Consider the following 24,308-nt stretch of genomic DNA (forward strand, 5'->3'; position numbering starts at 1 on the left):
TGATGATTTTTACGGCTAAAGTATCCAGAATTTGGTCACTTGTGCTCCTTTCTAAATTGCTTCTGTTTTCGATTCTAAAAGTAAAAACTTAAATCTTTGAAAGGTTTTTCGTCAATGTTTTCAAAAACACAAGTTGAAATCTTGGGGCGTTATATTTTGAGTCTGAGCTTGGCTTAAGTCTCATTGTTAAGGTCTAAATGAGCTACTTAAAATGTGAGAAAAGTTTTATTTTTAACCTTTAAATTCAAGTAAAATTCGAGCAAAATTTAAATTATTTTTGGATTAATTTTAGATGAAAAAATTAACTTATATATCGTTGGATGTATCTCAAAATTCTGAGCGTAACGATATTTTATTTTTCTGAATTTGGGCTACAGTTGACCCAAAATTTGCATTTTTCCAAAAAAGTATCACCTCAACGAGCCAGGTCCGAATTTGGATCGGAGTGGATCCAATAGATTTGATCCAAATTAATATGAATCTGGACTCTATCCAAGACCCATAATAATCTGGATTTGATCTGGCCCAATGCCCAATTGGGGTTTGGATATGGGTTTGGATTTTGGATCCGGATTCAAATCCAAAACCCATGTCTAATAAAAAAATATAGCTTTAATTCATTTTTATATTTAAATTGAAGTTAATTTAAAGTTAAGATGACTCCCAGAGGGATAAGGTACCCTCTGAAAGTTTCTAAGTATTTAATTATTAATAAATAATAAATAATTAATTAATTCCAAAATTTAATTTTGAGGGTTGCTTAGGACTCCTTGATAGAATCCTTATATATGTCTAAGAAGGCTAAAGAAGGTTTGAAAAAAATTAATTGAATTAGGAAAGAAGCTTTGAAAAGTCAACTTTAGAGTTTCAAAAATTTTGGAAAGTGAGAGAGTTCCAATTAGAAATTAGCTCCCGCCCTCTCTAGAAGGGCTGGATGGATAAGAGGGGGTGTCACCCCCATTTTTCTCTTTAAATAGCCTCAAAAAAGAGAGAGGGAGAGAGAGAGAGAAGGAAAAAGGAAGAAAGAGGGAGAGGGAGAGAGAAAAAGAGGGAAGAAGGAGGAAGAAGAAGAGGATGTTGTCTTCTCTAATCATTCAACATTTTCACCATTGATTTTTAGTTCTTTTTCGATCTACGATTAAGGTACGGGTCTTTCTTTTGTCTCGGATAAGAAAAATAGCCTAAATAAGCTCTAGGCAATGTTTTTATAGAGAACCATGGATTCTATCTTGATTTTTCATTGTTTAATCCATAGGAATCAATGTAAGAAGGCTTGGATCATGTGGTATTTGTTTTCCTATGATTTTCTGCATATTTTTATGTTTTCCCCAATATATATATATATGTGTGTGTGTGTGTGTGTGTGCGTGTGTGTCTTGTATGGATACTTTGGACAGGTTTAGATAGTTTTGTTCTATGCTTTTAGCGGGTAGATATGGCCACCGTGATGATGGGTAGATTTGGCCAGATTCAAGCTCATGTCCATGTTGTTCATTTTGTCCATTCTAGACATATCTATCATTTGGACAAGTGTATATATATGGATAGGTGGACACGAGGCTGTAGTTCCTAAAACCGAACTAGATCTATGGAAATAAAATTATGCATATTCAGTTAAAATAAGAAAATTGGATTTTGGGATATTTTTTGTCTGGGACAGAACGGACAGTTGTCCAGTCTCAGCCTGGACAGTCAGCTGGGACAGGATAGTCTGTTGTCCAATCCCATACCACTGTCCAGATCTGGGTTGGAGCCAGAATTTTTATTAGTAATCAATGCAGTTGGGGTACACCAAAGGGTATACAACTGAATGTCTAACCCATATGAAATCAAGTTTGGGATTCATAAGCCAGATGTTCTTAAACATAGAGATATAGTTTTGGGTCCTATTTTGCATTCAAGTTGCAGATTGAATGGTGATGACACTTACGCTTATGCAGCATTGAACTACATTGCTAAATTTGCCTTATTATTAGCAATACTTAGTGAAGGTCAGGCTTGTAAAGATTCTCTACATTTTTAAATGCTAGATGGCAATTTGCTAAGTTTCAGATTACAATATCATTCTCCCTATTTTTGTTGCCATATTAATTTTTTTTCATTATATGTGAGGTAATTTCATTCACTATCCTGCTTTTCTAGTTCTTAGTTTTGGGTATGTATATCCATTTTGGAGGGTCGGCTGACGGCCCTGTAATGCCCCAAATTTTTTAACTTTAATTATAGTTCAAATATTGAAATTTTGAGACCATTTTTTTACAAGTATAAGTAAATCAGATCTTATAATGCGAAAATGATTTTTAAAAACGGTTAAGACTTTGGGCGTAGTTACACTAAAGATAACAATCAAATCAAAATGTACGGGATATACACATTTCAAACCATGTACAATATAAGACTGAAATATGAAGAGTTTTAATTTCATTTCAAATCAGAGTATGAAAACAATACTTCAGTCTCTACATGATCAAGTACTTAAAACGAAAAGATCATGAATACCAAGATCGCAAGGTAAGAGTGGACTCTCGAGGATGCAACTTGACCAACCCTTCGCTATAACTATTCATCATACTTTATCTGTCCTCCATAAATGGGGTCAGACTCGCTAAAGTCTGGTAAAGCAACCCAAACTCAAACTTAAAGAAAACATATCAGCATAAACGTAAAATATAAGCATTTAAAGGTAAAGATATATTATTCATCCATCGTCAAGTGCTAGACAAGGGAACAATGTCCTATAAGTCATTCATTTCAAGCATTCAAATATAAAGCATTTCATCACTTAATATTTTATTCAACCTTAACTCACGTAATAAAGCATAATCTATATGCATTCAAGTCATACAAGTCAACGCATAAATAAATAAATAAATATATATATATATATATATATATATATATACATCTAAGACATTCAAATCATTGCATCATTTTCATATGCATTCATAATTCTTATAAACAATAAGTCAAATCACATTTGACCATTCCAACGTGAAACACACATACATACCTTATAAGTAATTTAGTTAGATATTCATGATACACATCAATCATGATACATATGTATGATATATTTACTCAAACAATCATAATGCAATCATTTGCAATTAAACTATGTAGGCGTGATGTATCATTCACCTAATAAGTCAAAACTAATCATTTGTAGGTATGATGTATCATTCACCTATACGCTAACATAAGCGTCACAATCATAACCTCATATCAAGATCTAAAATCAATAATGATCTGATTATCATATCTGAGTTCAATATATAATCATGCTATAATAGAAAAGCCAAATTTATCGATTCATAACTAGCTATCTCAATCAACTTAAAAGACCATCATAATTCATCATAATATTTCATTTATTCATAATAAAGATTTACAAAATCCATGCCGGATCACCTGGTTTGAGAAATATACAACCTCACAAGGAGTTACTGCCCTAGACGTATGGTTTTCCTGGTCTTGGACAATGCACTTCCTCACAGTAATATACCGTCTTCGCGGGCTACCCGCTCTTGGACAATGTACTTCCTCACAGAGACTTATCGCTCTAGCTGGATTACCTGATCTGGTCATGCACACCCTCACAGAGAATCCTTTGAGAACAGTTCCTCAACGGGTACCATATCCAGTGAAAACTATTATGATACATGCATCAATATAATTGACCACTCTCAAAGTCGACAGCCATCAACATGAGTATAAGTATGTATACAATCAAATCATCACATCATATATTACTTCATATGGCGCTAAATTATAAAATTACACATTTAATCAATAAGGCTTCATGAACCAAAGTTCACTATTGAACTTAAACATTTATCGCATGCATTTATAATTTTATTTCACGTGGCATTTAAATTGTATCATACATAAGCATATTATCTTACGCATCATATCATCACCACAAAGAACATTGCACTTCGTAAATTGAACCTCGAAGCATGCGTAAACAAAACATGAGTTTTATGCATGCATACTTGAACATGCATATTTCATAATACGAAGCAACTAAACATCAACATACATAACTCCTACGTAGTTTGAGATTTGCACACACGATAAAAGTCATATACATTTTTCATCACATGAATTGATATATCACCTTAGATATAATTGTATAAGAGTTGGTCAAAATCTCATTGACCATCCTGCCATACATCATACGCATATATTTCTCAAGCAAACAAGACATACAAGTTCAAAACAATTTATAACATTTGCATGTGTTCTTCTATACAAGAATAAATGAGTCTATCATATAACAAGACAATATATATAACATTCACAGTATGCATCAAACACGATTTATACATATCCATAGTAGTTATATGTGCACCATATATCAAATTCATACAAACACACAAAGCAACATAGTATGCGCAAACCAAAGTATGATGACACACATTGCGTACATATTATACATTCATAAGTATATATGCATTCAAACTCACACACAGATGTACCTACAACAAATACACTCCATATTCCGCTAACTACAATCATGACAAGCATGATCTCTGAACCACAATCACAAGAGTCCTAGATATCCACAACTAAGTGAAGTATGTGAGCATAACTTGTATTTGCAATTCATTTAGATATTCAGTGCAACATCATGCTTATACAGTTAGTGCCTAAATATGCTCTCTATAAGTTCAGTTAAGGTATCTTACCTTAATAATGTGAAGAATAATGAATTGAAACTCAAAAGATCGAGGAGTTTTGAAGTCCGCAAAGACCGTTATCCAAGCAATACAACGAACCCTTCGTGTGCGATCGCAAATGTCAAAAACTCAAAAAATACCAATTATAACAAGATTAGCCAAAAATAGCAAATTACCCTATAAATCATTACCAAGAGCAAAATAACACACAAATATACTCCAATAATTTACAAACTCCATCAAAAATATATTTAAATATAATATATATAGTGATTTATAGGCCAAAATAGTTCTATAAATACAAATTATACCTTGATTGACTTGAATAAACAAATAAATATGTAATAAATAAATAAATAAAATTCAAAAGTTAGAAACACATTTCTAATTTGAAGATAAAAAAATAAGTTCTTTATTTATTAATAATCTTTAAAAATTATGGGTTTTACAAGCTTAGCCGAACTAGGTTCAGTTGGCCTGTCAGACCTTAACACCTCATCCTAGCCCAACCATTTGTTGGCTAAGCATGATATTTAAAAAGCTAACTAATATATATATATACAAGATTTTTTGTTATAAAATCTGGTTTCCAATAGCCCCAACCAACCTATTGTTGGTTGGGCCGGGTACTTTAAGAAAAAAAGGTTTTATTTTTTTTGAGCCCCAACCGACTGTCAGTCGGTTGGGTACAGGCTTGGCTTTAGCCCCAGCCGATTGTTAGTCGGTTGGGCATGTGTTGTGATTATGACAGTTAAATATATATATAGTGATATAAAATTTTTATATCGTGCTGCAGTTGGCCGGCCTGGCAGCCTAGCCGAGTGGCTCGGCTGGGCAAGCCTTGGCTTTGTCAGGCCCAATCCAGCCACTCAACTAGACTGGTGCAGGCCTGACAGGCCCGATTTGCATATGGTCCAAAAAAGAAGTATTTGTTTGAAAAAAGCAAAATTTTTTAAAGTAAAATTCTTTCTATACATGTTATTACTTGTCTGAAAAATATCCAAATTTCCTATGTGCTTCGCATGATCAGTTATGCATAGGTGAAGTTTAGATTAGCATATGTGAATCTTTCATTTTTTGCTCATGTGATATGCATATTAGAATGTAGAAAAAATTTAATTTGGTATGCAAATTTCCAGAGTCGCTTATGATAATAGATATGGTTTTATGCATGTTAAGGATGAAAACTTTCTTATATTTGGCTTGGTACATTGTGCTTGATCAAAATATTATTGCATAGTGGCTTTCATGTGCATGTGCATACATAAAATAGATATGTTTTGTATGCACAAAATTGCATGAATGGTCACATGTTTTAACTAAAATGATTCATGAATGAAAGTGTGTATGTGAAATGATTACTTGAAAGCACATGCACATGAATAGTGAACACTTGCATATGAATGTTGTAGTTCATGCAAATTGTTAAATTGACATATATAAATGTGCATCAGAAAGCACGTTGACATCATTGCATATATGGCATGTTATGATTTTTGCATATAATGCATTGTTGATCAAATAATAGATCATTGTGGGTTGTGTGAGCCTCGAGCTTGGATTATTTCTTTACTTATTTTAATGCATTACAAAAGTCACATTGATATTGTTTCACTATATTGCATTATTATATATTTTCCACGGGTTATGGTCCCGTGATGAGCCTCATATTTAGATATGTAAACTTATATAACTAATTTTGCATGTTGAATTATAATTTATAAATGAGTATTAATAACTAGATAAAGAAAAAGAACACTTAATATACGTTCTGAGATATCTCATCTTTAGAATGAGACTCTTAGAGTTGTGGTTTTGGGAAACAGTGAGGATACTAAAACTTCATGTGCATTGTTGTTACCCCTAATCTCGATATTATGGTTTTTCTCTTGGCTACGGTTTTAGGGAGAATATGTCACTTTACTTGGGGGTGGCGTGTAGACACAGTTGTTGTTTTGATATATCAAGAAAGTGACACTTGTGGATGTGGAGGTCTCCAGTGTCCTAACATTAGATGTGGAGGTCTAATGTTCTGAACATTATTTTGGTTGAGGGCTAAGTTTGAAACCCAGTAATAAAATATAACTTGTGTGTTAAGTTACCCTGAGAACCTAACTTGACCTCAACAAATTTTACCCGTTTAGAGTATCTGCGGGCAACAATAATAAAAAGAGAAATTTAAATTATGTGCATTTAATAAAGACATGCATATGAATAGAAAACTCTGATAAAAGATAATAATTTATTCATGCATGTGCATAGAAATCATGCATATTCCTGTTATGCATTAGATCGTGCATATTTACTTGTTCTCTCACTTGTGTTATATGATTGATTGCATGATATATGCTTTCTATTGCATGGTTACATATCTTTATTGCATACATGATGTTTCCTATTGATAATAATTGTTTTCTTTTGCTCTGCAATTATTTTCTCTTGCTTAAATGATTACTTGAATTATGAAATTGTCATAATTGCATTCCTCTAAAATATTGCATGAATCTTATTTATGTTCTTTTTACTTATTTGTTTCATTAGAAGGATTCGTACATAGATTTTTTTGAATTATGACACCTCTACTTTTGTGTTTTGACAACTTTAGAGGCTAAGTGAGGCGACTTGCTTTCGAGAGGACCACATGATTTCTTGGCAGACTTTCTTGGGACAGCGTGACTATTCTTTTTGTTTTATTTATATTTACTTGCACATGTCTTTTGGACTCCATGAATTTAATAAATAAAGCTTGTGTTTGGTTTAGATGATGGGTATAAGATCCCTTGTAGTGATAGTTGTGTTTAAATTGTAAAGGCCCCGGGTTTCTGGGAATGTTTTCGCACTTGAAAAAAAAATTGTCACTTTTTCATGGGTATGAGTTGGGGTCATTACAATGTTTAACGTATACACTAATAAATACAAAAATCATCTACTCTAAAATAAAAATCATCAATTCTAAACTAAGTGCACAAAATAAATTTAGAGAAACGAGGGAGAAGAAACATACCTCACAGCCGCTTCTGATGGAGGGGTTGAGAAAAAGAAGCGATCTATCCTCCGAGTTGCACGTGCCTTCGACGATGGGGACAAGAAGAAACCAGCGCTAGAAGGGATTAGAAGCAAGAAAAACAAGGGAGAAAAAAGATGAAAAATAAATAGAAAAATCGGTTGGGAACAAAAAAAAAAGAGGAAGAGGGAGATGAGGCTAGCGTGTTTTCTCCAGAGGGAGACACCCCTCTTTGTTGAAAGGTGAGTTTTTATACTAAAAGATTTAGGTTACACAAATTTTCTTGAAAACCCCAATTAATTTTCAAAAAAATCAATTAAGCACTTCTAGAAAAACGTGTTTCCAGAAAAAAACACTTCTAAACTAACTAAAATATTAGTTGACAATTTCTAAACTAATTAAATTATAAATTAAAAAGTCCTAAGCTACTTAAAACACTGAAAAATGCAGGAAAGGATTTAAATATGTGATTTTATCTTTATTTTGAATTTCAAAGCAGTTTCTCAAAAACATTAATAAGAATGAATTTTTAATGCCTTTTTTTTTATGGATTGTGCAAAGAAATATATGTATAAAATGCAGAATTTATGCATGATCATCGTACATCTAGGCCTTTCAATGGATATATGCTCCAATATTCAAACCTGTATAATAATGATTAACAATGATTAATACATAATATGTATCAAAATACAACATGTAAGTATAGGAATAATTATAAATCAAACATTTAGGTACAATGAAGGAATAAATACCTCAAACAACACCAATATCCTAACGAGGTTTTTTCTTTCGCTCTTCGTGCTACTCAAACTTGCATACAGGTGTGCAAGTGTGACTGCTCCCCATGCGTATTGATCAACATGATATACGTCTTCCAATAGTTCAATGTACGATGCATGGACTGCTTTTCCACCAATATCGATAAATAAGCACGAATTAAAAATGTATAACAATAATGTTCTCGCCATCTTGTCCACTCAATTACCGTCCTTCCCTCTAACACACAATAGTTTTACCTTCATCCTCCTTGGTTTACTAGAGTCATAATTGTTCCTAAGCCATAAAAACTTAATCCTATCTACTTCAAACACATTATTATCTATTATAAATAAATATCACATAACTGCTTGAAAATTTTTCACTGTTGCCCACTAACCGGCTCCCCGTGGCACTTTAATTCGATTATTCGTGTCACGTCCTCCAACGTAATTGTTATTTTAAGATCTTCAAATCAAAATATGCTGGTTTCCAGATTCCAAAACTGCACAGCAACCTCTAAGAGGGGATGACTGATGTTCCTTGGTGTGATCTCCAAGAATTTGCAAAAATGCATTCAATCCAACTATTCCTTCACCTTTTCTATTAGTATTAAAACCATTGGTGTGTTTGGTTTCGGTAGAACTGATATATGCAAGATGTTGGCTCTTCTAAATTAATTGGTTGAGAATCCTGCAATCCAAGTTAATTTTACTCAGACCAGTCAATTTTAATGAATTTTTATATTTTGCACAAATACATGACAAAAAAATCAATTGCATTTATGTATAGTAGAAATATAATTAATAAAATCAGTCAATTAGAATGAATTCCATCATTTTGCACACATACATGACAAACTAATCAATTATATTTATGTATAGTAGCAAGATATATATATATATATATATATATATATATATATATATATCAATTTAATTATTGAAATCAGTTAACTGCAATGAATTTTTGCATTTTGAACACATACATAACAAACTAATCAATTACATTCATGTATAGTAGCAATTTAAATTGATATATATATATATATATATATATCAATTTAATCAATGAAATCAGTGAATTAGAATAAATAGTAGCAATATATAATCAATTGTATTCATGTATAGTAGCAATATATATATATATATATATATATACCAATTTATTCAATTAAATGAATCAATTATAATAAATTTTTACATGTCCATAAGCACCGAACCTTCTAACCTGTTGTGACCTCTTTGTCGGAGTATGCACATTCTCCTACTCATGGAGAGCTGCATCTGACTCCTAAGCGGTGTCTGCATCCGACCCAACCACATGATTCTTACTTATATCTACTTCCGGAAGAGGGTCCTGATTAATCTCAACCCCTTAATCAAGTACTTTCTCCATCCTCTCACCACTGCTACTATAGGTGGCGGCATCTTCGGCTTTATTTTTTTTAGCATTAAGGTTAACAACCTCATAGCCAGCCAATGGGTGCCCCTCCCCCTCCTTGGATGCTTTTAGGGTAGGAGACAAGATTGTGCATGCAATCTGCTTAACTTTTTCTGCACATTCTATCTTAGATACATGTCACTTTCTGTTCGATAATTTAGATTTTTTTAGCTCATTGCTTGAACATAGTTATATGTGATTATCAATGGTGCATTTTTTGTGAAAAACATCGGCAACCCACATTTTTGGCAGTGAATATGGCTCCCTCTCTACCTACTTATATACACTAAGTCGTGCTTCTAAATTATCAGGATAAGCCAGTTCATAGTTCATTGTTATGTTTAGTCTTCTTATTTGCCATATTGTATTAATAAATAAATTTAAATTTTCTTACAATGACAATACAAGGAATATTGAACAAGCATTGCAAAAAACAAACAACATATTTTCATTTCAAAAAACATAAAAATAAACAAAAATAAACACTGTTTCATTAGGTCGTTAAACAAAATAGAACATTGTTTGTTTCAGTCGTTAAACAAATAAAACAATATTTGATTCAACTATTAAACAAATTAGAACAATATTTGATTCAGCTGTTAAATAAAAAGGCACACTATGCTTACCGAAAAACACATCGTCGATGGTTTATAGATGAAATGCCTCCGATGAATAGTTGCCAAAAGTAGTTGCTAAAAATAGTTACCAAACATATTTGACGAAAATAATTGTCAGAAGGAAAGTAGGTTGGGGACCACTGGTTAGGGATAAAAGACAAAAAACAAACCCTAGATTATGCAAAAATAATCAGGTTGGAGACCACAACGGGTTTATATATGATTCAAGAAAATATTTCGCAACAAATAAGCAATATTACATGTGTCATTCTTTCGTAAATAGTTATGTAAGATATTTACGATATAAGGCGATTCACAAATTACGTTATGCGAGAACGTGTAGTATATACGAATAAGTAAAATATTTGCAAATTAATGGGCTTTCGCAATTAGATATTTGTGTTGTATATACGAATAAGTAAGATATTTGCGAATTTGATGGCAAGTGGTAAGTGCATTTTCATACATAAATTTATGTGATTTCAAGAATTACATGCGAAAAGTAGGATATTTGCAAAATTAGTGGCAAGTGATAAGTGGAGTTTCAGAGATATATTTATGCGCAATATGAAATATTTGCAAAAGAATATGATATTTACGATTTTGATGGTTTCAGTTTTACCAAGATTTCGCAAATAAATTTATGCAAATTCATGAGGTCTAAATTCACATAAAAAACTATGCGATTTTGGATTTAAGTGGGTGTTGGACATATTCGACGGGTGGTATAATTTTATCGCAAAAATGCTTAAATTCTTAGTTGTGAAGGATAAAAGTATCCTACTAATGTCTCTTATATTTGTAATTTTGGACATTGAAAGAATATAAAAAATTATAAAGTTTTTAAAAAATTATGTCAAATCACTCGTTTACTGTCATTCTTCAAAATATATATCCATAAAAAAAATACCTTTATAACAGTCAAAATGGAGTATCCGTATGAGGTAGCTTGTAAACTTTGCTCCTAAGACCAAGCTTTTGGCGACGAATTGGCTAAACGGCCAACTAAAACCTCCCAAGTCCCAATTCAGCCGTCATGTGCCTACAAAAAAAAATGTCAGCCGTCATGCATCACTGCATTATCGGCCCTTCGGTGGGTGAAAAGATCATGTGCAATATGATTGCACAAATATTTGTGCATTAAGAACTCCAGCAGGCCTTGGGCCCGCAACTGACAGGCCTGTACCCGAGATGAACGGGCAATCAGGCGCTTAATGCACAAATATTTGTGCAATCATATTGCACCCGATCCGGACCTTCGGTGGTTACAAAGCAGCCGTCATATTTTAGTGTGCTCCAAACAAGCAAGATATTTGTACAATAATCCTACACGTCAATGCACATGTTGCTTTGTCTTCCTATTTGAGTTTTTTCAACACCAAGTGATCGAATTTTCATACCATTTCCACAATAATATTGGAAATCTCAGTAGAGTTTGACATTGGGCTGATAGCTTCAGTGGATTGTGAGTTTTTTGGCTTAAGCCAAGCTTCTCCAAGTCAGAGAGACAGTACCCTTCTCAAAAATGGAGGGGTTGAAGCTTGGTGGATCTCTTCATCTTGTGTTTCTCTTGGGTTTTCAAGGTTTTATTTGCTTGGTTTTGGTTGGTGGGGGAGCCCAAGCTCAAACTGTCACCGATCCATCTGATGGTAATCTCCTCCCTGTTGTGTAAATGAAGAAAAACGCTTCTTTCTTTATATACTGATGAAATCTCCTGTTTTTGTGTTTTTGGTTGTTTGGAGAAGGAAAAAAACTAGAAAAAACAATTACCCATTTGAGAAAATCATGGGACTCTGCAGTTTGTGTTTTGATTTGTTTGAAATTGGTAACTAAAATCCTGATTTACCAAGTTTAAAGATGATGGTCCTTCTAGAAAAAGAGGAGAGGTTTTTCTAATTATTATTATCATGATAGAGCCTGAAAATTTTATGGTGTTTCTCTTGGATGGCAGTCGAGGATTTGTTTTGTTCTTCAATTCTTGAGAAAAAAATAAACTACCTTGTTCAATCTGAATTTATACTGTTTAATTATGATGAGCAGCGAGTGCTTTCAGAAGCATATCTCAGCAATGGAAGATTTCGTCCTCTGTGTCGTGGAATTTGACCGAACCGTGCAGTGGGACTGCCATTGATTCCTCCAAGATAGAGGACACTCGCTACGACCCTGCCATCAAGTGTGATTGCTCTTTCAATAGCGGTACCACTTGCCGTATCAATAAACTGTAATGCCGCCCTCCCCACCTCTCTCTCTCTCTCTCGTTTCCATGCGATTAACGTTTTAGGATTGAATAAATTTTAAGTGGAAATTTAAATGTTATATATAAGGTTTTGACTTTTAAATTGCAATGTGTTACTGACAAGAACAAACTGTTAAAATATCTAGGGGATTCAGGTTATTGTGAGTCATTCTATTGGAGACGTTCTTGTGTTCTATGGTCATTCATTTCATGTTTATTTTACAGGAAAGTGTATGCTATAAGTGTAACTGGGAATATACCAGATGCTCTTTGGAACCTTACTGCCCTCACTGATCTGTATAAACCCCTTTCATTTCTTCTGATTATCATCATGTTTAGTGGCTGCAGCATCAATATTCCTATCATAATATGCGGTTTCATGCATTGCAGGAACCTGGCTCAGAATTATTTAACAGGGACGTTGTCTCCGTCGATTGGGAATTTAACGTCCATGCAGTACCTGTATAATTAGTCACTGGGTTCTATGATCCTGCTGATGTTTTTGGCCAATTTCTGATTTTTTATCGCTTAATGTGAAAATCTCTGGTTGTGAATTTTACTCTCTTGTTCTTATCACCAGGTCTGTTGGTATTAATTCGCTGTCTGGGACAGTCCCAAAGGAACTTGGGAAACTTACGGACTTGAGATCACTGTGAGTTACTGATAAAGTCCTGTGTGTGTGTGACACAGATATACATGCACAAGCTTTTTTGCAGTTATGAACTAACCATCTCTTTTGGTATTTGTATTTTCTACAAGAAACTCTTTATGATTGATGGTTTAACTCTTCCCAGTTGATTTAATTGCTTTACTGCTGCTTCACAAATTTTCTTCGATTTATTGAAACTCAGACAGGCTTTCAGTATTGGAAAATGCCTCTAGGCCAGAGATTTATTAGTGCTCCCTAGTGCAAATGGATGGGGTTACTGAGTTTTGCATTGGAAAATTTTATTTTCAGGAGTTTTAGTTCAAACAACTTCTCTGGCAGTCTGCCTTCTGAGCTTGGAAACTTGGTTAAGCTGGAACAGATGTAAGTTCTTTCTCCACCATTTAAAGTATTCACATCTATGCGAGTCAAATCCATTGTTATATATTTTGTCTTCTTTTCATATTTGTTACTTATGAAACTTGGGTCAAACCCAACCATGCCCTGGTGCATCAACTTCAATATGTCTAGAGAATTGTCTTGAAATTGTTATTGAAATAAAAGCTATTTGAGGTTTGCAAATTCCAACCTTTTTAAGTTCTTGAGGAACATGAAATGAAACAAAATTTAAAATCTTGCATCCATTGAAGTATCTCTAGTTCCATACCCTATAATAAAGATCCACAGATTCCACGCGTTTTAGATCAATTTTCTGCTTCTATCGAACTCTTCCCAAACTGCTTTTTTTTGTTTGATGATAACTGGGTTCTTGGTGGACCATTTCATTCAGATACATAGGATATTAAAAAAAGAAGGATCATTGAGAAATTTAGTTTTTAGGTTTTTGTTCAGTTACACAGAACTAGGAAAATTTAAAAAGACTGAAAATTTCCCTTCCAGTTAAAAAAATTAGAAGAATCAAAATTGGAAATTTTACTAAAAAGGGGTCATCTTAAAGGGATTGCACCTAATGCTATAGGCATTGACATGATAGTGCCTTGGCACCTTACTCCACTTTCTTTTCTTCTTCCATAGATATTCCCACCAATACTTGTTATGTATTTAAATTTTTTCTTAGATTTTATATTATTCTTATTGTGGGGTGTTTGTTATATTAGCACCTATGTCACATGGATACTCCACTTTGGCCCACGTATTGTGTACCCTTTGATAAGACGTGTTTTAACGTGATTGGATCTAGATTGGATCCAGATCTGTGCGTCGTTAGATATTATAATTGTGTTTTACATTGTGTAATGGCATACTTGTAATTTGTCTGTATTTTAAACCCATTGTATATCAAGTCATATATGAAAGGATTAGGGCACACCCATTGTAGTGTGGCTGCTGTTTTCATGCATCTCCTTCTCACTTTCTCCTTCTCTCTACTTCCTGCTGAAAGGTTATTGTGGTGGCTTCCAAATATCTAATATACGAATTTATTTCATGGTATAAAAGCAAAGCTGTGGATTTCTTCCAAAAGGTATGCCCATAGAGATATGAAATTTGATCTTTTAGTCAGAAACTTTCTCCCTCCTTATTCTTATTCAATCTAAATCTTCTTTTCTTCTTCTTTTCTCATTGTTCTGTTCTTTTTTAAATTTCTTCTTTCAAAATAGCATATAATCTTCTTTGACGTCAAACATTCCATCTAAAATCCAAATTATTTTGACGTCAAATCAATTTTCGTGTTTTTCGAAAAATCTCAATCTAAAAAATCTTGTTTATTCTGGTATCAAACCATATTCTATCTTCTTTGATCTGTCGATTGTTCTGAAATAATATTTTATGTCGACATCTCGTTATTGTTGGAACATTCATTATCATTTTTCAACGTCTTCATGCATATTCAGTCATTTCTAATATTGGTAGTGGTTTTTTTGTGTTAGCAGGCCTAATCGCAGGGATTAGATTGTATCTGGAGAAGTGCCCTTTTTAACAAAAAAAAGGCACTTTTGCATAAAAAAATTTATTCCTGCTTTTTTGTTGAACTTGAAGTTTATTGTTGCACATTAGTACTTGACTAAATCAATCTTACTCTTCCTTTGTTTTATCTTAATTCACTCATCTTCTTTAATCAATGGATTCTTCTTCTGGACTCTCTTCAAATTTTCTAAGTCAGCTTGTCAACAAAAAGCTTAACCACACTAATTTTCTGACTTGGAAGAGGTAAATTGTTTCTTTTATAAGGAGCCAAGATCTGTTTGGGCATCTGGATTGATCGATTCTAGTCCCACCACAGTTTATTTCACAGAAAATGAAGGATGATAAAGGAGTTGCATCTGTTAACTATATTTTAAACCCTGAATTTACAACATGGATGAAGCGAGATCAGGCATTGATTGCATACATTACTTCAACGCTATCACAGAAAGTATTGATATCAATACCAAATGATTGTATAATTGTACAACTGTAACGACCCCAACTCATACCTTGTTAAAAAGTGATTTTTTTTAAAACAATTACAAAAACAATCTAAGAGACCCAAGGCTCTACAGACATAACACAATCACAACCACAAGGGATCTTATATTACCATAAAAAAAATAAAACCAACTTCATTCATTCAAATCATAGAGTCTGAGAATACTATGAAAATGAATATAAATAAATAAAAAAGTAGAGTCACTCTGTCTTTAAGTGAAATTGTCAAGTAGTTTTGTAGGCCTTGTAACTCCTCGTAGTAGCAGGTTCCCTCACTGGAACTCACAGGTTGTGAAAAACATAAAAATAAGGGTGTCAAAATCATAGATTCTACGTACGAGTCCCTCTAATGAATCAAATAAGTAAAAAAGGCATAAATAAGATTCATGTAATATTTTTAGAGAGATAATTACAACAAAATCATTATTCAAATAATCATTTATGCAATAAGGAACAATTATTAAGCAATAGAGAAGAATTATTAAACAATAGAGAACAATTATTAAGTAATAGAAACAATCATTATGCATTAAGGAACAATTATCATGCAACCATTAATATAACACAAGTAAGAAAACTGGTAAATATGCATGATCTAATGCATAACAGGAATATGCATGATATCAATGCACATGCACGAGTAATTTATTATCTTTTATCAAAGTTCTCTTTTGTCTGCATGTCCCTATTAAATTAACACAATTTTAGTTCTACTTTTTATTAAAAACCCCGAATACTAAAAAACGAGCACAACAATTCCTGAGGTCAAGTTAGGTTTCCAGTTGTAGCTTAACATATCATTTATATTTTATTATTGGGTCACATACTTAACCTTCGACTGATATCAGGAATCAATACCATCCATCGGAACATTAAAAATCAATATCTAATGTTGAGACATCAGAGACATCAACATCCTCTGATTCCACTTTTTTGGTATACCAATTGTTGAAATTAACAACCTTTGATATATTTTAGAGAGACGAGAGAGAGAGATAAAGAAGAGAGAAAAGAGAGAGAGAAAGAGAGGGAGAGCTCGATCCTTCATTAATCCTAATCACCTATTTAAATAGGGACTAGTAAAATGAGAATTTACAAGTAGGCATACGCAATTTTGCTAAATTACGTATGACCACCCAAATTTATGAATATTGCTTTTAACAGTCCCCCTCAAGGTGGAGCATATATATCTATCATGCTCAGCTTGCTGCAACATCTTGAAAAACCTACACTTGTGATAGGTTTGGTGAAGACATCTGCAACTTGGTCCTCAGAAGTCACATGACTAGTATAAATATGCCCCGACTGCGCTAAGTCACATATATAGTGGCAATCAACTTCAATGTGTTTCGTCCTCTCATGAAAAACTGGATTGTTAGCTATATAGGTGGCTGCTCTATTATCACACATTATCAACATTGGGGATGGAATCATCGCTTGTAGATCTCTCAGAATGGACCTAACCCATATCATTTCAGCAGTTGTTTGAGCCATAGCTTTATATTTTGATTTAGCACTTGAACGAGCTACCACAACCTGTTTTTTACTTCTTCAAGTAATTAAGTTTCCTCCTACAAACATGCAGAACCCGCTGGTGGACTTTCTATCATCGATGGCCCCTGCATAGTCCTCATCAGAGTATGCAATTATATCAAGGTTGGAGCTTTGTTTATATAGCAATCCCTTTCTAGGAGAGGATTTCAAATACCTGAGAATCATCATAGTTGCCTATCAATGCACTCGGGTTGGTTTGTCCATGAATTGGCTTATCTTGCTGTAACGCCCCGAAATCCTAACCCAAATTTTGAGGATTTTTTTTTTAATACAGCGGAAACCAGTCATACCATAGGGCTAAGCATTCCAGAACATTATAGGTGGAGCAAGACCAAAACATTCTTTTCATTTCAATATCAATGAAAATTAAGATCAGAGTCCTCACTATTCTTGGAACAGTAAATCCAAAATCCTGATCGAAGCCTCATCCCGCAGCCGCTCCTAACTCCAATTCCTCACCTGAAAATTTATAGGAATTAGACTACAACTGTCTAAGTAGGAAATCTGTAACTTTTAATGTGGTATATCATGAATCCAGTATGTGATATGGGTGTCATGTATGATTTTCGGCACATACAAGGATAAGTAAAGATCTATGCTATGACCGTTAACAATTTATCAGAAGTTAACTGGTAGGTAACATCAATAGCAACATTTATATATCCCACAACTACAATATGAATCCACACAATTATTCAGAGAAATGCAATTATGACAATTCATAATTCAGGTACGCATTCATACCACAAGGTACATTCATTATGCATAAAGAAACATTAAACCATACCATGAATTATAAATCAAGTAGAACAGGGCATTTAACATGCATTAGAAGTTAAACATGTATCCATCAAACATATAACAATTAAAGGAACAGATAAATATACATGTTCTAATGCATAGCAGGAAAATGCATGACTTATGTGTAATGCATGAATCCTCTTATTATCTTTCCTTAAATTTCCCTTCCATATGCATGCCCTATTAAATGCATACAATTTAAGTTTCTCTTTTTAATTATCGTTGCCCGCGGATACACTAAACGGGTACAATCCCCGAGGTCAAGTAGGTTCTCCGGGTAGCTTAACACACAATTTGTATTTTATTACTGGATTCCAAACTTAGCCCTCGACCGAATTACCTTTGGAATATTAGACCTCCACATCTAATGTCGGAGACATAAGGGACACCCCACGCCCACAAGTGCCACTTCCTTGGTACCAAACAAACTCACAGCTGTGACCAACACACCACTCTCGGGTAAAGTGGCAGACTCTCCCTAAAACCGTGATCAGGAGAATGAACCTCAATATCGGGTTCAGGGGACCAAATTTACGCACATGGAGTTTTTGTATCCTCACAGTCTTCCCAAGACCGGAACTCTAAGATCCTCATTCTCCAGACGAGATATCTCAGAACGTATATTACACTGTTCTTATTCATTATCTTTTTATTAAGAGCCAATTATTGAGTCTTGCAATTCCACATGCAAAAACAAGGCAAAAGCTCGCATCAACCCCTGCGAGAACCATCACGAGACTCCAGCCCGTGGAAACACATCGAACAGTGCAATATAGAGCAATAAAATCACATTTGCAAACCAACATGCAAAGTTAATTATAGGCTTGCAAATCAACATGCAACATAAGCTCGCAAATCACCAATGTGTAGCTCTTCACGGCCTCCCACCCGTGGCAAAAATAGAACAACACAATTAAAACCATCATGTAAATATGATTATTGCGATGCATTTAAACAATTAAAGAAAGAGCAAACCAAGCTCAAAGCTCTCCAGACTTGTGATGATTCATTTAGACCATCGATGCATCATATGCGAAAATCATAACAACTTGCAATTTATGCAATGAGGTCAACATGCCTCCAAATGCACATCCATTCAAACCAATTTAACAATGTGCATGAGTTACCACAATCATATGCATGTGTTCACCATCCATGTGCAAGTGCTTTTATGAAATAACTTAACACACATGCATTCATCCATAATTCATAAGTACATGAGAACATTTATGCATGATTTTACATGTTAAACACACATTGATTTCATGTATGCACTTTCCAAAACCAACTTTGTAATAATATGTTAACAGGCACCAAATACCTCACATGTTGCAAACTATAAAGCATGCTGACATGTGCCAAATGCATGTGCACCCACGCAAATGTAACCCCAATCATAAGCATGTCATTTCCCAATCATATGCATGCTCACTATGTGTGTTACTTACATCACAAACGGGTATTAACCAATGCATATCTCCTTTGAGTGTGTGAGTGTGCACATAAATTACACACGCTCATCAAAAATGTCACTCACCGAGCCATGACCTCATTCATAAATGCACAACCAGAACAATGAAATGCTAAAATAACATTTCACGTATTCGCCGAGCAGAAGTGTAAATTTTTGCATAGGCTAAGGAAGGTGGTCGAGCTTACCAATCCCGGACCCCCATCTTTCTAGCTAAAATAGTCAATTCAGTCCATCCGACTAAATTCAGTCCAGCCGACTATATGTCAACCAATCATAATAAATTTCATGGACTTCCATGAGAGAAGAATACAGCTTGCATAATACCAGGAGCCGATGCCACAAAATGAACACATTCAGCTAATCAATAATTAACATAAGGATGCTCGGTTTGTCAGAGATAGTTTGGGTAGTATCCCAAATTCGAGTCCCTGTGGTCATATGCACATAAGATGATATTAGTCCTCCCAAGTTTTCAAAGATCTAGTTTATGATCTTTCGAGATATGCAACCAATGTCATAAAAAAATAGTTTTCCCTCTCAACCAAATAAATTGTAGAGACATTGTTTACATTGAAAATATCTTAACCTGGCATTCTCTAACAGGGCCAGTTTGTATAGCACCCTAAAATATAGTTATGGTGCAAAGACATGAAACACCACTATCATAATTTTCGTAGACCAGATTACAACGATCCACAAGATGATATCCTCTCAGTTGTAAATTAATAGTCATTAGCAACTTATAATAAGCTTCAGCCAAGTGCCTTCAAACTGATCATCCCAAAAGCCACAAATACTTCCAAAAGCACATTGACCAGATTTCTTTTCCACAGGCATATGGATCACATGTATATTAATGTCCTCTATAAAGCATCCAGAATCAATAATGAAAATCCCCGATAAATGTTAGATCCTTTTTCCCTCAAGAATGTTTTTCCAAAACCGACTACTCATGGGAAACCCAAATCCAGTGTCGACCGAACACCCTAAGGTTTCAGACCTTGACCATTCATGTGATTACCAGGAAATTATTCTTAAAGTATTCATGCTTTAATCCATGATATACAACTACAAAGATTTCACAGAATGATTTATACCCAAATTCTGAACCATAAACCTTAAAGAATATACACGAAAATCAGTCACATTATTCAAGACCAATAATAGATATGAATTCAGTATTTGCGAAGCCAATCCTTTGTGTTAACCACCTTGCATTCATTTACGGAGGAACAAGAATATACAGGTGTTGTTTACCCCTTCCGTAACATAACCCTATAATGAAATCACATAAACAAAACCATAAGAAATCGGCAAAAACCCCCTCTGCAGTTAACCCCAAATCAGAATCCAAGTTAAGAAACCGTCCCCAATTCTGTGAATATTGGGGATCTTCTTTCAGCCGAATCCACAGGTTTCAGGCCATCTGAAAACTCCTTCAGTAGAAATGAGATTTCCAATAGTCATAACTGAACGATAACACCATACATGTAAACAATATGTCAATATACAAATTGAACTCAGATCAAGAAAACGCAGGTTAGGGTAAAGTTCAATATATCTATTCTAAGAAAAACCACAAACTTCATTTGATTCAGTAGAGATTCTGGTTTAAGGCCTATCAAAATCAAATCAACGAAAATGGGTACATGAATAAGCACAGAATCAGTTTTGTATATACAATTCTCAAACACCTATCCAAAAACATCGATTCACATGGAACCAACAAGGCATGTGAATAATCCCAAATCAATCGATGACTAGCATGAACCAACAAATATGTCACCCAACACCAAGAATCAGATTCCCCTCTTCAAAAATCTGGGTTTATCGGCTCCCCAATAGGAAACCCCCAAATCTGGGGTTATCAAATCCAAGAAATCGAAACCCCACGGCTGGGCTAACCAAAGCTTCAACCGAAATCCCAAATCGGTTTGATTTGGGATTTTCCAAGTTAGGGTTAAGTAAGAAAACCCCCGAATCGGAAATCACGACTACCGGAAACCCCAACTCACGGGCCTGCGTTTTTCGGTAGCCAAGAATCTCATCGGAGCACTCGAAAAATGAGAAAGATCAGGTTCCCTGCCCTTGATAGACCCAATCACACATTGATGTCAGTCGATACCTACAAAAAGAGGCACAAAATCCTACCTGTCCGGTGTTCTGAAGGTGGCTGTCGCGATTTGGATGCAGTCGCGCACCCTTTGTCACTGCGAGAGGAGGCCGGCATCGTCAATGCCACCACACGCAGAGGAGAAGGCAACGAGGAGGAGACGAAGGATGTACCAGAGAGAGAGTGTGAGGAGATGTGGCGCTGGCGCAGTCGCACGTAGGGAGGCGACGACGACGACTCCCCTGAGCGACGTCGACGATGCAACAGAGTGGGGGACAGAACAAGAGGGATGAGAGGAAGAGGGTGGAAGAGAAGATTTGTAGGAGGGTGGCCCCCGAAACTGAAGGAGGTGGTTACCTCCTTCACTCCTCCCGGCGGCTGCGCTGCACCTCCTCCTCCATTACGATTTGCTTCTTGCGGGGTTAGGGTGAACCCTAACCCTCTCTTTTTATCGGGCAACCCGTATCGGGTTGCCTTTATCCTTAGTTTTTTTTTAACGTGTTACTTACCCGGTACGAGGGGCGCAGCTCGGGTCCGAACCCGGGACCCGCTGCAGATTCGATGGGTATTAGGGTCCGCAATTTGGACCGGCTACCCATTGCGAAGTGGATCCATAGGTTGGGTCCAAATGGATCCAACCGTGGATCCCTTGCATATTTTATTAATTTTTATTAATTTATTATATTATATATATATATATATTTCAAATATGATATTATTTATATATGGATCCTGGATCCGAAAGGTGGATCCCAGGCCCATAACACATAAATTATGCAAATTTACGCATAAAATTTGTGGTTATTACACTTGCTCACGACCAAGGAGATATCTAGCCTTGTTACAGTAACATATAAAAGTTTACCAACCAGAGATCTAAAACTTCTACTGTCAATCGATTCTGCTTGTTCATCATACATATGGAGTTTAGGATCCATTGGTATATTGGTTGGTTTGGCATTTAACATCCCTGTTTCCTGTAGTAAATTAAGCACATACTTTCTCTATGATAGAACTAACCCCTCACTGCTTCTGGCCACCTCTATGCCCAAGAAATATCTAAGAGACCCGAGATCTTTTGTGACAAAGTGCTTCTGAAGATGAATTTTTGTGTCTAAGATGCCCTTCACACTGCTCCCTGTAAGAATAATATCATCCACGTATACAACCATAACCACAATACTAGTAGAGGTTTTCTTGATAAGCAATGAGTGATTTGATGCTGGCCTATTGAAGTCAAATGCAGACATAATTTCAAATAACTTCTGAAACCATGCACGAGGACTTTATTTTAGACCATATATGGCCTTCTTTAGTTTGCACACCTTGCTACACTCTCCCTGAACCTCAAACTCGGGAGGTTACTGTAAAATTGTCTATGAAGAGACAATACGCATACAAGCATAAATACTTTATAAAAGAAGTGCACGAAAACACTCTCACAACACTTGAACAAAATACGCAAAAAGCGTAAAAGTAATAAACATGCAATAATGCATGTATTTCATAAAAAAAGAGCAAATGCTTGAGACTCTCAAGCTTGAAGAATTACAAGGGGGAACACCCCTATTTATACAAAGCAAAAGGGTGCAAGGGGGGCTCCCAAAGGAGTCGTTGGGGAGCCCCCAACGACTCTATTGGGGGACCCCCAATGCACCTTTATGAAATATAAAAATAAAAATAAAAAAAATAAAAATAAAGAAATATAAAATACAAAAATAAATTACAACATATTCCTAAATGGAATATGCGCAAGATTACAAGAATACCCTTTTTCGGGTAAGAAAATAAAATATGTACAAATATATATATTTATATATGTAGAGATATATATACATATAATATATTATATGTATATGTATCTCTAAGTATATAAGTATATATATTTATACTTACAACAAGGTTTTGGAGATACATTTTAACACCCCCCCTCAAACTTACGGTGCGATAACCGCAAGTTTGTCAAGAAGGAAATGAAATCTGGGCGAACATAGTGCTTTTGTGAAGAAGTCTGCAAGTTGATACTCAAACGTCACGTATGGTAGATCAATGACCTTCTTCAAATATTCTTCTCTGACATAATGGCAGTCCATTTCTATATGCTTTGTTTACTCGTGAAAGGTGTGATTCTTGGCAATATAAATTGCACTTTTATTGTCACAGCATAGCTTTGTTGGTTCTCTGATAAACACTCTCATATCTTCCAAAAGGCGTCGAATCCATACAATTTCCATGGTGGTAGATGCCATGGCTCTATATTCGGCTTCAGTGGATGACAGAGAGACCTTCTGTTGTTTTTTACATCGCCATGAGATCAAAGACTCACCTAAGAAAACACAAAAGCCAGTGGTGGAGTGACGGTTACTAGGGTCACCTCCCCAATCAGAGTCAGTATAAGCAAGTAATTTTAATTCAGAAGAAGAAGATAGAAATACTCCCTTATTCATTGTTCCCTTCAAATATCTGATGATGCAAAACACAACACTCATATGAACGGTTGTAGGAGCGTGCTGAAACTGACTGGCGATGTGTATAGCATGTGACAAATCAGGTCG

At 34.9% G+C, this 24,308-nt stretch overlaps 1 protein-coding gene across 3 annotated transcripts in view; it reads left to right on the top strand.

The window, feature by feature from the left end:
* The window catches only part of LOC149831126 (putative LRR receptor-like serine/threonine-protein kinase At1g56140), a 248,331-nt gene that overhangs the window by 102,781 nt on the left and 121,242 nt on the right, over positions 1-24,308 (top strand). For 2 of the 3 annotated variants that reach the window (XM_090013687.1, XM_090013688.1), the window contains exons 1-6: positions 11,727-12,151; positions 12,543-12,723; positions 12,964-13,035; positions 13,129-13,200; positions 13,319-13,390; positions 13,697-13,768. In XM_090013687.1, coding sequence (XP_089869813.1) covers positions 12,028-12,151; positions 12,543-12,723; positions 12,964-13,035; positions 13,129-13,200; positions 13,319-13,390; positions 13,697-13,768 — 593 coding nt within the window. In that variant the 5' untranslated portion in view covers positions 11,727-12,027. Of the gene's footprint in view, positions 1-11,726; positions 12,152-12,542; positions 12,724-12,963; positions 13,036-13,128; positions 13,201-13,318; positions 13,391-13,696; positions 13,769-24,308 lie in introns of those variants that run through there. The other variant, XM_090013686.1, reaches the window with a different exon arrangement.

Source organism: Nuphar pumila, chromosome 7, assembly GCF_984573655.1.
Source record: "Nuphar pumila chromosome 7, dmNupPumi1.hap1.1, whole genome shotgun sequence".
Taxonomy (NCBI): domain Eukaryota; kingdom Viridiplantae; phylum Streptophyta; class Magnoliopsida; order Nymphaeales; family Nymphaeaceae; genus Nuphar; species Nuphar pumila.